Here is a 13,391-nt window from a genome sequence, read left to right on the forward strand (position 1 = left end):
AGAGCAGCATGCAGGCACATAGCTGAGACTCGAAGCACAGGTGTTTAGAACCTCTGACCTTCTTTGTGTTGTTTGCCAAAGTCTGGGGCTTGTAATGACAACCTAGAGGACTTCAGTTTCATGTGAGTTTCGGTGGTTGTTCCCCTCTTCCCCGTCGCCCAGTCCTTGGCAATGACGAGGCATTTGTGGTGGTTATAACTGAGGGGGCGCTACTGGCATCTAGAGGGTAGAGGCCAGGGATGCTGCTCAACACCCTAGGAGGCACAGGGTAGCTCCCCACAACAGAGAATGATCTGGCCCAAAATGTCAGTAGTACTGAAGTTGAGAAATCCTGCTTTTTACGTAATCCTGGACTCACGGCTTTTTATTTTTGTGAGGAAGATCAGCCCTGAGCTGACATCCATGCCAATCCCCTTCTTTTTTTGCTGAGGAAGACTGGCCCTGAGCTAACATCCGTGCCCGTCTTCCTCTACTTTATGTGGGACGCTGCCACAGCATGGCCTGACAAGCCGTGCGTCGGTGCACGCCCGGGATCCGAACCCAGGCCGCCAACAGCGGAGCGTGCGCACTTAACCGGGGCCGGCCCTCACGGCTTTAAATAATAAGGATTCTCAGTTCTTATGTGAAGGAGAAAGTATTGGTTTGGAACTAATCTGTTTTTGTAATCTCTTTCTAACACAGAGCGAGCAGATCTCAGGCCAGGGGACTCCAGCAGGAAACACTGTCTAGTTAGAATATATTAATAATATTTTAAAAGTAATTTTTACAGTTAGCTTTTATTTATGGCAAATAATATTAGCTTTATATGGTTAGAGTTAAAAGTCTCCATTTTAAAGAATTTATTTAAATAAAAATAGCATAAATAGGGGTTGGCCAGGTGGCGCAAGCAGTTAAGTGCGCGCACCCTGCTGCGGCAGCCCCGGGGTTTGCCGGTTCGGATCCCGGGCGCACACTGATGCACCGCTTGTCAGGCCATGCTGTGGCAGCGTCCCATATAAAGTAGAGGAAGATGGGCACAGATGTTAGCGCAGGGCCAGTCTTCCTCAACAAAAAAAGAGGAGGATTGGCAGATGTTAGCTCAGGGCCGGTCTTCCTCACCAAAACAAAACAAAAAAAATAGCATAAATAATATGACAAGGCAGCATGTCTTTGAATTGGCCCAATTTTCAAAGGTGCTGTATGAACGACCAAGTTTGAGAGGTACTCTCTAGACCAGGGGTTGGCAAACTTTTTTTGTGAAGGTCCAGGGAGTAAATATTTTAGGATTTGTGGGCCATGTGGTATTGAAACTGCTCAACTTGTAGGGTGAAAGCAGCCATAGACAACATGTAATGGCAGGCGTGCCTGTGTTCCAATAAAACTTTATTTACCAAAGCAGGTGGGACTAGTTTGCTGACTCCTGCTCTCGACAGATCTTCTGTTATTTTGTCGTTTTTAAAAAGGCAATATTGAACCATATGTTGCTGTGTCGTTTAAGCTTCTCTGGGGTGGTGTCTTTTTTTTTTTTTTTTTTGGTGAGGAAGATCAGCCCTGTGCTAACATCTGCCAATCCTCTTTTTTTTTTTGCTGAGGAAGACTGGCCCTGGGCTAACATCTGTGCCCATCTTCCTCCACTTTATATGGGACACTGCCACAGCATGGCTTGCTAAGCGGTGCGTCGGTGCGCGCCCGGGATCCGGATCGGCGAACCCTGGGCCGCTGAAGCAGAGCGCGTGCACTTAACTGCTGCGCCACCGGACCGGCCCCGGGGAGGTGTCTTCTTAATAGCGACTTGAATCTGTTCCTGCAGTGGAGTTCAATTCCCCTGAGTTCTGAAGTGTGTCTGATGACCCTTTTGCCGTTGCTACAAGATGGCCCAGCTGTCCTTCAGCTGCCCTGTCTTTGTGGCGTCATAATGTCCATCCTTCTGCAATTCTTCTCAAACATCCTGTTTTTCCATTTGTCCAAGTTTTTACCCTGCCCAGATGCCCTGTGCCTCTGACATCATGTTGCTTTGCACGTGGATTTCCCTGCCCTGCCTCAGATGGAAGCAAGTCCATGGGGCTAAAATAGGTCTAAACTTGGCAATTATGAAATGAGCATTCTAGATCGGCAGTAGTTGGCTCTTGCTCATGAGCTTTATTTGTTCCACAACAAATCTGCTTTCGTCTCGAGGATGAATTAATAAACCTTGAATTGGTAACTATTAAAAATCAACATGTTTTCACACGAAGTCTGGAATTCCAGCTTCTGGAAAACTTGGGAGCCGTGGCCTTGGGCCTGCACTCGTGGCCTGGGTGGGGCTGAGGAGCAGCTCCCTCCGTTATAGATGGTGGTTGGGTCAGCGTTGTGCTGAGCCGCTGTCGTGTAGCGCAGAGCGGGGCCCCCTGCAGGCCTGGAAGCCATGGTCCTCGGCTTACACCTGGCCTCTCTCCCCGTTGCCCCCAGCTACCGCCCCTCAGCAGGAAGCAGATGCTGAGGTGAACACAGAAACACTAAACAAGCCGTCCCAGGGAAGCTCCTCCAGCACACAGGCAGCCGCTCCAGAAACGGCCGGTGCCTCGAAAGAGAAGGAGACGCCAGCTGAGAAAAGCAAGGACAGTGGCTCCGTGAGTATCCTCATGCCTTCAGCCAGTGACACCAACCCTTTGGGGGGAGGTGTGTGTTTAGAACAGCCTTGTCCCATAGAAGCTTCTGTGATGATGGAAATGTTCTGTATCTGCTCTGCCCAGTATGGTAGCCACCAGTCACATGTGGCGCTTGAGCACTTGAACTGTGGCTAGTGTGATCAAGGACCAGAATTTTTTTTGTGTGTGTGTGTGTGTGAGGAAGATCAGCCCTGAGCTAACATCCATGCTAATCCTCCTCTTTTTGCTGAGGAAGACTGGCTCTGAGCTAACATCTATTGCCACTCCTCCTCCTTTGTTTCCCCCAAAGCCCCAGTAGATAGTTGTATGTCATAGCTGCACATCCTTCTAGTTGCTGTATGTGGGACGCGGCCTCAGCATGGCCGGAGAAGCGGTGCGTCGGTGCGCGCCTGGGATCCGAACCCCGGGCCGCCAACAGCGGAGCACGCGCACTTAACCGCTAAGCCACGGGGCCGGCCCGAGGACCAGAATTTTAAATTATATTTAATTATAATTCATTTAAATACAAATAGTCACATGTGGCTAGTGGCTGCCATATTGGATGGTGAAGGCTGCCCCTCACAGCTCCCCAGTGTCGTGTGGTATATGTAACATGGATTGTATGCAAATGTTATTTTAGGCAGCACATTGATAATTTTTTACATTTTTAGTCATGTATTTATTTCAATATGTATTAAGTAGAAATAAGTATCCCATCAATCAAAACCCATTGATTTCATTGATATTATTGGCTAGTAGGAGATTAATGTGACATAAAAATGAATTAATTTTGAAGTAATATATTTCCTTTTTGGATATGGCAAAAATCTGGAGGGTGGGTAGGTCAGTGGATGAAGTTGATGAAACAGTGAATGTTCTAGAAGCTGAGGCTATAGGGTTGAGTAAGGGGCCATCCCAGTGCGGTGTTCAGCCTGCTCATTTGGGGAGACGTAGTACAGGCGTAGGGCCACCCCAGCTGAGCTGGCCTCCCCTGCCTGAGCACACCAGAGGGCGCCAAGGTGCCTTGGGGGCAGCGATGAGCACCCCCGTGGATCCCTGGCCTTCCCTGGGGGGCTGCATTGGCCCCAGGGCCTTGAGTCTCTCTCTCTCTCTCTTTGTATTTCTAGACCCTCGACCTTTCTGGCTCCAGGGAGACACCCTCCTCCATTCTCTTAGGCTCCAACCAAGGCTCTGGTATGTTGCCCCCTGGTGGGTGAATGGTGCGCTCACATCCACGCAGGCTGAGGGGAAGCCATTTTCTCAGGGAGAACTTGAATTACAGCAGTGGTTTTCCAACTACTGTGGGTCCTTAGGGATCCTTGGGGGCGTCCTGGGCGGGTCAGTTGGGGCAGGGTGGCTGGGCAAGACAACTTTCAGGCACCTCTCCAAAGTGATCAGTATTGACTTGTATTTGTTTTATTTATTGGGGTTCCACATAAAACTTGGTTTGGACAGAGGGTCCTGTGTTGACCCGGGGTGGGGTCGAACATGTGTGTTTGGGTTGGGCAGGTCTTTTGTCCTCAGGGAAATGACCGCAGTAAATGACACCATGTGACACTTTATTCCTGAGGTCCCGACACCCGCATGTGGTGGATGAGGGCACTTGAGGCTTTGGAGAAAAGAAGAAAATTTTTAGGTAGATGATCTTTCTGTAAAACCTTTCCTCTTGGGGAATAACCTGGAAGGCTGTTATGGGGGATTTGCTCAGACTAACTTCTGGTTTTTCTCTTCTGTGGGGTCTGAGCTGTCCTTTTTTCTAGACCAAAGGGTCTTTTCCCTGCACCCTCCTAAAACAGTTTTGGGTCATTCCAGAAGGGTTCAAAGAAAGTGCCTCCCTCATTGAGGACAATTATGCTTAATTCAAGATCCTTCTGCTCCAGGGTCTTTCTCTCTGCCAGATAATTCTCTTCAGCTGAAAACCAAAAATTCTATTTCACTTCTGCATTTTAAGTGCATACACGAAGAAGTGATGTCCATTGTTAGGGTGGCTGGAGAAGGTTTCCTGGAGGGGCTAGAGAGTGGGATTTGGATGAGTGGGGAATAAGAGGGTCTGGCATGAGCTGACTTGAGGGAGAACATGAACTTGGCATTAAATACGATTAAACCACCCACCCTCTCGCTTCCCCTTCAGTCCTCTGATTAAATCTCTGAGAAAAGTTTAGTTTGGTGCTAACATGTCTTTCTCATCTCTTTGATCTTTTCTAGTTTCTTTTTAACAAAGACAGAGCAGACTTTAGACTTTAGCAGCATGGGGCCCACCTAGAATTTAATACTGCAATTTGGTTTTCATTATGTTTATTTGTAGAGTTGCCTTCTATGTATGGCAATTATTATTATTCTTCTTATTATTTTTTTTTATGAGGAAGATCAGCCCTGAGCTAACATCCACACCAATCCTCCTCTTTTTGCTGAGGAAGACTGGCTCTGAGCTAACATCTATTGCCAATCCTCCTCCTTTTTTCCCCTTTTTCTCCCCAAAGCCCCAGTAGATAGTTGTATATCGTAGTTGCACGTCCTTCTAGTTGCTGTATGTGGGTTGCCGCGTGACAAGTGGTGCCTCGGTGTGTGCCCGGGATCTGAACCCGGGCCGCCAGCGGCGGAGTGCGCGTACTTAACCGCTAAGCCACGGGGTCGGCCCCTGGCAAATATTATTGATTTTATGCTTTTAGGTGGTGATATAAAAGTTTCTGTTTTATTTAAGTTTAAAAATGAGTTTAAAATAAAAACATGAACTAAGTCACATGTAGGAGGATTGCAGATGTGTCAAAACTGCAAAGTTAGAGTGAGAAGGGCCCAAGTTGGGGAGACACTGCTGCTTCAGACAGGGGCGCTCTTGAGGGTTTGGAACAGCAAAGTGTTGGGAACAGCATGGCATTGGGAAGATTAATGATGCCGTGGTGTAGGAAGTCTTGGAATAAACAGGATTGCATACAGGAAGGTGGTTGAGAGATGTATCATATTCCAGTTCCAAGGTAAATGAGTCTTACCTAGGCCAGGGGTCAGAAAACTTTCTGTGAAGAGCCAGATAGTAAATATTTTAAGCTTCGAAGGCCACACGACGTGGGTTCTGTTGCGTCTGCTCAACTCTGCTGTTGTGGCATAAAAGCAGACATAGATGATACATAAGTGAGTGTGGCTGTGCTCCAGTGAAACTGTATTTGAAAAAACAGGGTTGGGGGGAATTTGGCCCATGGGCTTTAGTTGGCTGACCCCTGACCTAGAGCGCACTGGTGTCCGAGGGGGTGGAAAGGAAGGTTCAAATTGGAGAGAGGTGGCAAGAAGCCCCGCTAGATGCTGGTGACTCTGTGCTAGGTGGGTGGGGGAGGAGAAAAGGATCCCAGGAGTCTGGTGACTTGACGGGGCAGGAGGGAGGGGAAGGAGGGGCAGAGAGGAGGGAGGGCAAGATCCCAAATTCTGCTTTAGGTTCTTGGAGGGTGCATGGCACTGGGCTTTTTGCAGATGGTTGGAGGTACACAGTGTTTGTCGAGTGTCTCTGGGGCCAGGCCCTGTGCTAGGGCTGGGGATTTAGAGGTGAACCAGGCAGACAGCTCCTGTCTTCATGAGCCTTCAAGGAAAGTCAGAACAGCGCTTGTTGGTGCTTACTAAAGAGCATGGAGCACTTGCATACCTTATCGTGTTTATTTCCAACATCTGTGAGAGAAGAGTTTCTATTCCCATTATACAGATGAGGAAGTTGAGGCCCAGGGAAGTTAACTCACCTGCCCGACTAACTCAGTGAGCAGTTGTTGGAGCCAGGACTTAGTCCAGATCTCTCTGACTCCAGACCCAGGCTCTCAATGACTATGCTGGGAATTCTGAGGTTGACCTATACGAAACTGCTGTTTTTGTAATTCAGAAATGGTTGAATACTGGTAATTTGTGTGGCTCAACTAAGTAGGCACTGGTCTCCGGGGAAAGGGCTGCAGATGTGGCCTTTTTTCCCCCTTCCAATCTCCTAACTCATTCCTTTCTTCACTTCCCGCCCTCCTTCCTCCTTCCCCAGCTTAGTTTCCATGGCTCATTCCAGCGGTACCCTGCGAGCCTAACCCGATCTCCCCTGCCTTCCTGCTTTCTCAACATGTCCATTTGGCAGAACCCCACCTTGGAGGAACCCCAGCCTTCCATTTTTTACTCACCTGCACCCAACCATCCGAGCTTAGCTGGAAAAAGTTAGACAAGAGGACAGACTCATTCCACCACACCCACAAATCTTGACCACTGACCTCGGAAGCAGAGGTTCTCATCTGCCTGGTCATCTGACCAAATTTCTTTCATCAACCAAAGTTCTCTGCTCTATTTCCAGTCTCCCACCTCTCCACCTCCACTGTGACTGTGAGCGGAGGACACTGCCTCTTCCTGCAGAGGAGCACCGGCCCAGCTCTCCCTCCCCTGCCCTCCGCCTGTCATTCAAACCTTCCCACGGCTGCGCCCACCTTGTCCTCCCTGTCCTCCGTCAGGGCCTGAGTTCTTACTCTTAGCTGCTTCCTTCCCTAGGCATTTGAATATCCTCCTGTATCTCCAGGTTCCTCCCTTGACACCCTGCATCCCCCCCAGAACATTTGGCAGTGATGGCAGTGTATTGGCACTGTCCACTATGGTAGCTACCAGAACCCGTGGCTGTTGGACCCTTGAACTGCGGCCAGTGTGACTAAGGAATGGAATTTAACATTTTATTTTACTTTATTTAACTTTAAGTAGCAACTTTGTAGCTAGTGGTGCCATACTGAACAGCACAACCTAAAACCTGTCCTGTCTCCTTCCCCAGCCCAGTTAGGTGTCTCCTTAAGAGCTGTCATTCCTTCCTCCACTTTCCCTGCTCGCCCACTCCTCAGCTCATGCAATATGGTTTCTGTTTCAATATGCCACCTGAGCGTCTTTCACCACGGTCACTGCTGAGCCCTGAGTCATTAACAAGCGAGGACATTTTAAATTTTAAATATAGTTTTGAGACCTTGTCTCACAAAGAAGCTCAGATTGGTCAGAGTCACAGAAGTTCCACATCAGAAGGGACCCTCTCTAGGGTCTTGGGTAAGGAAAGAGGGGGCTCCAGGACTACACTTACGGAGACGTCCACAGTTAGGACGTGGGGAGAGGCTGGAGGGAAGACCTCAGTGAAGTTGGAGCACCACGGAGCTCGTGGTCAGAAACCAGAGGAGGAGGAGTCCTCCAGGCGGTGCTGCTGCAGTGGCCGAGCAGCAGGGAGACGAGCGGGAGTCCTGGGGCCTGGCCGGGACAGCGCTTCTCAGCAAAGCACTTCGTGCTGATGGTTGTGCCAAAGCAGAAAAACTGACTTGTTTTCAGTCCTCTTCCAATTCCTCGGATGTCTAACTGAACTCCTGCTAGCCGTTGCTGTGTGGTGACAGTGCAGATGGAGTCTCGTGGAGGAAAGTGGGCTTTAGAGAACATGGAGGTTTCTGAGCTTTTCCTGTGCGTCTGGTGCTGGGATGGTGGGATGAGGAGTCTAGCTGGGAGGGACAGAGGTGTAGCAGGGGCTCTGAGCTTCCTCGGGATGTGAGCGCTTGGGCCTCTCCTGTTTCTTGTCTTTTCATTTTAAGACTTGAATCAAAGCAATACATGCATATAGTTAGAGAAAATAAAATCATGCAGGGAACAACAGCTTCTAGTCCCAGTCTCCACTGCTGTCTTTGCACCTGGTACTTATCTCCTTATGCATAAATAATACCGTTCCCTATACTTCTGTTTCTGGACTTTATCTTAGACGTTGCTTGTTGACTGCCACCTTTAAAAGATGAGCGTTGGCGTCATTTATGACTTCTCTTCTCCCCCTCCTTCCAAACTACTTAAGTCACTATTTTATGTGCTCTATGGGTTACCTTGGTCAAATAAAACACTCTTTGGTTCTTGTGCTGCCAGCTGGAGACAGTATGTCTTGGCAGCGTCTCTCCTGCCCCACCTCTCCTACCCCTGTCATACCCAGACCTTCCATCTCTGCTGTGACTTGCCCACCGTCCAGGTTGAGAACACGTCCGTTCTGTTTTGTAACTGCAGTTGAGTCTTCTCGCTTTCGGCTGTTGGCCGAGCGTGCAACATTGAAATGCGATAATCCGTGTTTCCATCATTATGATCATGCCATTTCTTGTAGAGTCAAATAGTGTACCATGATTACATTTCCATTCTTGTACAGCTTTCCTTTTTCCTGGAGTTTCTCTTTTTTTTCCTTTATCATATGTTCAGTTATTTCTCTACCAGCCTCTCACCGTATCAGTTATTTGATTGAGACTCCTTTCCTATCACTGATTTTTGACTCTTCAATTTCAGCTATTGTTTGTGGGTGACCTACCCTCGTAGCTGAGGATGTGGCCCACGTGGTATCTCGTCTGTAGCCCCTTATCAGTCCTCCTCACCACACACACCATCGCCTTCCCCTCCCTGTTCTGTCATCAGCCTTGGCAGTAGCTTAGTTATTTCTTGCCCCACATAATCTGGATTCCTTGGGTGGTGCCTTCCACCTTACTGTAGTTCTAGTGCCTCTGTTTGCCCTGGCTGAATTAGGCTATTGGCAGAGCTAGTGGTTCTGAGGATTTTGCTTTCAACATTCTGAGAATTTGTGGCTTACAAAGTTGCTTTTATGTCATTATATACCTAATTTCCCACCTGTAATGCTGTGCTGTGTCCAGTGATTGTGTTCGTGGTTTAACATGCATTTTTAAAAGCCTTAGCCTCCTGGGAATGCGTTGAGTTGGAGAATGGTGACGTGTGAAGCAGCCACCAGTTCTAAGAACAGTAGGCTATTGATGAACAAACTAGTGAGCAGTGGGGTTGTGTGGATTTGAGCTCTCGGACAGACTCTGAGGCGACCTGTGCTATCTCTTCAGTTAGCAAAAGGTGTGACAAGCAGCCTGCCTATGCCCCAACCACCACAGAGCACCAGCCGCACCCCAACTACCCAGCCCAGAAGTGTAAGTATGACCCTGTCTCATGGAGGCTGCCGGGAGTTTTTCCTGGCATGCAGAAGGCTCGTTGTGTGTGTGTGTGTGTGTGTGTGTGTGTGTGTGTGTATTTGTGGGCGTGTCCTCTCCTGTCCTCTTGAGGGATGGGTCTTCCCTTGCCTTGCCGCATTTTGCCTTAGCTGTGCCTCTGTGGCTGTCGAAAACCGCAGTAGGAAAAGGGAGAGCTGGAGCGGATAGTGTGGCTTCTTGAGGGGGTCATCCTCGCTCTTGCTGTGAAGGGTCCTAGCCCGCAGTGACTGGCCATACCAGCCAGCACCCTGTATCCTATCCAGGTGAGGAGTTAAGCCCTCAGAGACAGCCTGGCTCTGTGATGTGGATTCTGTGCTAATCTCAGCCCTGCTGCCACTTCTCCTGGTGTCCCAGCCTGTCTCAACTTTCACCAGAGCTGGGGGGGGCTTGATGTGGCTTGACTGCATTATTACAGGATTTTCTCACATATGGTGATAACCAGCTACTCCATTCCCCAAAGACCTTCCAGAAGAACTCACAGTGGTCGGCATCACAAATAGGGAAGGACGTGTAGAAGAGGTGGATTCAGGATTGTTAAGAAGACTCGGCCCTTGACGCCAGCTCTGCCCACCAGAATCCTGTCCACGTTTGGTCATTGACACACGTGACTAAAAAGAGCTCTCTCCTGAGTTGAATACATGACTTTGGAGATCCTTATCATTCTCTTCACTCCTTATCTTCCAGAAACAGAACTCATGAGTAAACACACGCGTGCCTTTTTACCAGGCGATAAGGAATGTTGTCCCCCTGGGAGGACATGGTCCCTTCCTCACTCACTCCGATTCTGTCTCTAAGCTTGACACTTGATTTCTTTCGATCAAATATTATCATCCCATCTCAGGAAATTTAAAGAAAAGTTTTGTTCCAATCTGTCTACACTTGGTAAACAATCTAAGATGTGATGGGATCTTAATGCTTTGCTGCCAGGTCTCGTAGTTGACCGTCTAGCTGGGCCTGCAGGCCTGGACTGTTCGACAGGTTTACAGATACCCCATTTCGCTCTTCCTTAAACTTCCTCATTTCTTACTCAGCCACTACTTAGCTCCTCGTGGTACACACGTCCTTGAAGCTATCTTCGGCCTTACTCTGGTTCCACATCCTTCAGTGGTTCTTAAGCTTATGCTTCCTGGGAGCCAATGGGTCTGTGTTCCCAGCGGGACCTGACCATTCTGATCCATGTTCCTTCTCCCTTATGATCCGCTCCCTTGGGTGGTTTGGTTATAAGCCTGTTTTTTGAGTTGCCTGTACATCGATTAAAGAAACTCTGTTAATGTAAGTAAGTAGATCAAATGCCAAATTTTGGTGCCTTTTTCCAGTGGTCAAGGGCAGATACGAGCGCATGGGGTGCTGGGTGTCGTTCAGTCATGTAATAAGAGTACACAGTTTGTGTACCACACAAGAAACGCCTCAGCAATTTAGTACCTTTCTCACTCATCTTTATTCTCTGTGGACATGACCCCTGCTGTTTTTCCAATCAGCTGTTGTTAAATCCTGAAAAATTAAGTTGTTCTGCCTTTGTATTCTATAGACCCACGCATTTAAGGAAGTAAATGGTGGCACTATCGTAACCCTCGTGTTGTGCGGAATGGGGAGGGGAAGGGGGCTTCCCGGACAGGAGATGCAGGTCGAGTGGTTGGGCAGTTCTGCCTCGGCAGAGCTGAGCAGGGATGCTCAACACCCCTCTGTTGGTTTTCCTCCCCAGACCATTCCCGGAGTAGTAAGTCCAGTTGCTGGAGCAGCAGCGACGAGAAGCGAGGGTCGTCACGTTCCGAGCACAATGCCAGTACCAGTTCGAAGAGTCTCATCCCGAAAGAGTCTCGGCTGGACGCCTTCTGGGACTAGGGACAGATTACGACACAAGCCACCCACCCCGTGGAGGAAAACAAAACCAGACACCAGGAAAATGGGAAACAGTAAAGAAACGTGAGACAGGAGAACAGCCACCTTCACACTTGAGAATTCCAAACATGCAGACTTGGCCTTGGCGCCTGGCGCGGAGGGCAGCCTACACTACATAGCATTCAGCATTAGCTTCGACTGAGGACTGTGCCACCCACATGAAACCTATGCTTTAGATGTAAATACTGTACAATTTGTGGATGTCATTGAACCTAGAGTACCTTCCCCTTTTTATATTTGTATTGACTTTAACTTATAAAAAAAAAAGAAAAACAATTAAAAAAAACCCAACAACAAAATGTTTTGATGTTGGAGAAGGGTTGGTCAGTCAGCCCATCTGTCGCCTGGTGGCATGGAGCCTGGGCCCTGGGGTCACTCGTCCCTGGATGCCCAGGGGAAAGAGCCGTTGTCACTCGTATGTCTGTACGCAGCACATTGGGGTCAGGAGATCGGCACAGATCCTGTGCTGTCGTGGGCACGTCACATCAAGCCATTGGCCCCTTTCAAATACTATGTTATGATGTTACAAAGTGCAGGCTCTCTGGACCAGAAGGACACGTGGAGAAGCTAGTTGTCTTTGTGTGATTTCGATGATGACTCTACTCCTAAAAGGGAAAAAATAACGTCCTTGTTTACAGAAGGCAGAAACGAGCCCCGCTCAGCTCAGTGGCAGGAAGAGAAGAACGGAGAGAGTGTTCGAGTCATAAGCTTTGAAACAAAGAGAAACCTTTTCTTTGCTTTCTGGTTCCTTTCAACACACTCATACACACTTGGTAGGAAGAGATGCTCTGCTTCTCAGAAGCAAGAACTCAAAAGCAAGACGCACGCAGAGGACATTAGAGTCTGGGATGAAGCATGTCTGTATTATTTATATGATGGAATTTTACGTTTTTCTGTACGCATGAAACAAAGGCAGTGTGAGAGAAAGCCAGACACCCGCCATGCTGTCTGTTACACTACGTATGCTGTAGTCCCATCTTGTATGTTGTGTAAAACAAAAAGCATTGAACAAAGCAAAAGGTGATGTATGTATATGAGAAAATTAATTGTACGATATCATTCCAGTACCTTTGGTTGTACATTTTAGTCTTGTTTCCTTTCTCTTCATTGTTGATAAGAGGATGCGAACTGTACAGTTTCCAGCTAGTTACCCATATTAGAGAAGAAATAAAAAGAGAATATTAGAAGAAAACAGGAAAGAACATTTGTGAATTGCAGTTGTCAAAAAAAATAGCCTAGCTGGCCCTATTTGTGAAGCATAATTGCTTTTAGCATATGGAAGTATTTTTTCACATTTTCTTTGTATAAAATTTGTATTAAACTTAAATATCTTTTTTGATGACGGTGTTTCTTTGTGACTGAGCCAGTGGACTCACACGGTATGCTCTTTTGGGTTCCCCCCCTCCCCCCGATTTTTTCAGATTCTTCACCTTTTTTTTAATTAAACTGTTTTGGAAAAACGGCTTGGTCGTCCTCAAATGTGCAGTTTTCCATTGGGTCGGGAGGGCCGTGTCAGGTGGGCACGACCCAATGCAGGAGAGGGGGCTGTGAGAGGTCAAGGCCGTCTCCACAAGTGGTGGGCGCTTCCTGGGAAGTCCACTTCCTTGGAATTTATTGACAGAGAAGAGACTTCGTGAAACAGAAGGGACATTCTGGGTCAGCCTTAGGCGAACAGTGGGAGGGGAGTGAATTGTCTTTTCGTGGTCAAGGTGGAGGCCTGAGCTAACAGGTTGAGTGGGCAGTGTGTGGCCTTGGCCCAGGCATACCCTGGGCATTTAGTTTTCATGTGTCACAAAATATTTTGCTTTTTTTCAGTGATTTAAAAGTGAAACACTATTCTCAGCTCACAGTCCATACTAAAGCAGGAAATGGGCTGGTTTTGGCCTACAGGCCATTTGCTGGACAG

General features: G+C 48.1%; 1 protein-coding gene across 26 annotated transcripts in view; it reads left to right on the forward strand.

Annotated features, from left to right (window-relative positions):
• Window positions 1-12,948, forward strand: part of ZMYND8 (zinc finger MYND-type containing 8) — a 129,754-nt gene extending 116,806 nt beyond the window's left edge. For 14 of the 26 annotated variants that reach the window (XM_087445159.1, XM_014787372.2, XM_004430299.3 and 11 more), the window contains 4 exons: window positions 2,428-2,588; window positions 3,734-3,800; window positions 9,443-9,526; window positions 11,289-12,948. In XM_087445159.1, the coding sequence (XP_087301285.1) occupies window positions 2,428-2,588; window positions 3,734-3,800; window positions 9,443-9,526; window positions 11,289-11,428 (452 nt within the window). In that variant the 3' untranslated portion in view covers window positions 11,429-12,948. Of the gene's footprint in view, window positions 905-2,427; window positions 2,589-3,733; window positions 3,801-9,442; window positions 9,527-11,288 lie in introns of those variants that run through there. The other 12 variants (XM_087445166.1, XM_087445170.1, XM_014787382.2 and 9 more) reach the window with 3 other exon arrangements.
• Window positions 12,949-13,391: the final 443 nt, after the last annotated feature.

Source organism: Ceratotherium simum, chromosome 21, assembly GCF_057802395.1.
Source record: "Ceratotherium simum simum isolate JZ-2026a chromosome 21, ASM5780239v1, whole genome shotgun sequence".
NCBI classification, from domain to species: Eukaryota; Metazoa; Chordata; class Mammalia; order Perissodactyla; family Rhinocerotidae; genus Ceratotherium; species Ceratotherium simum.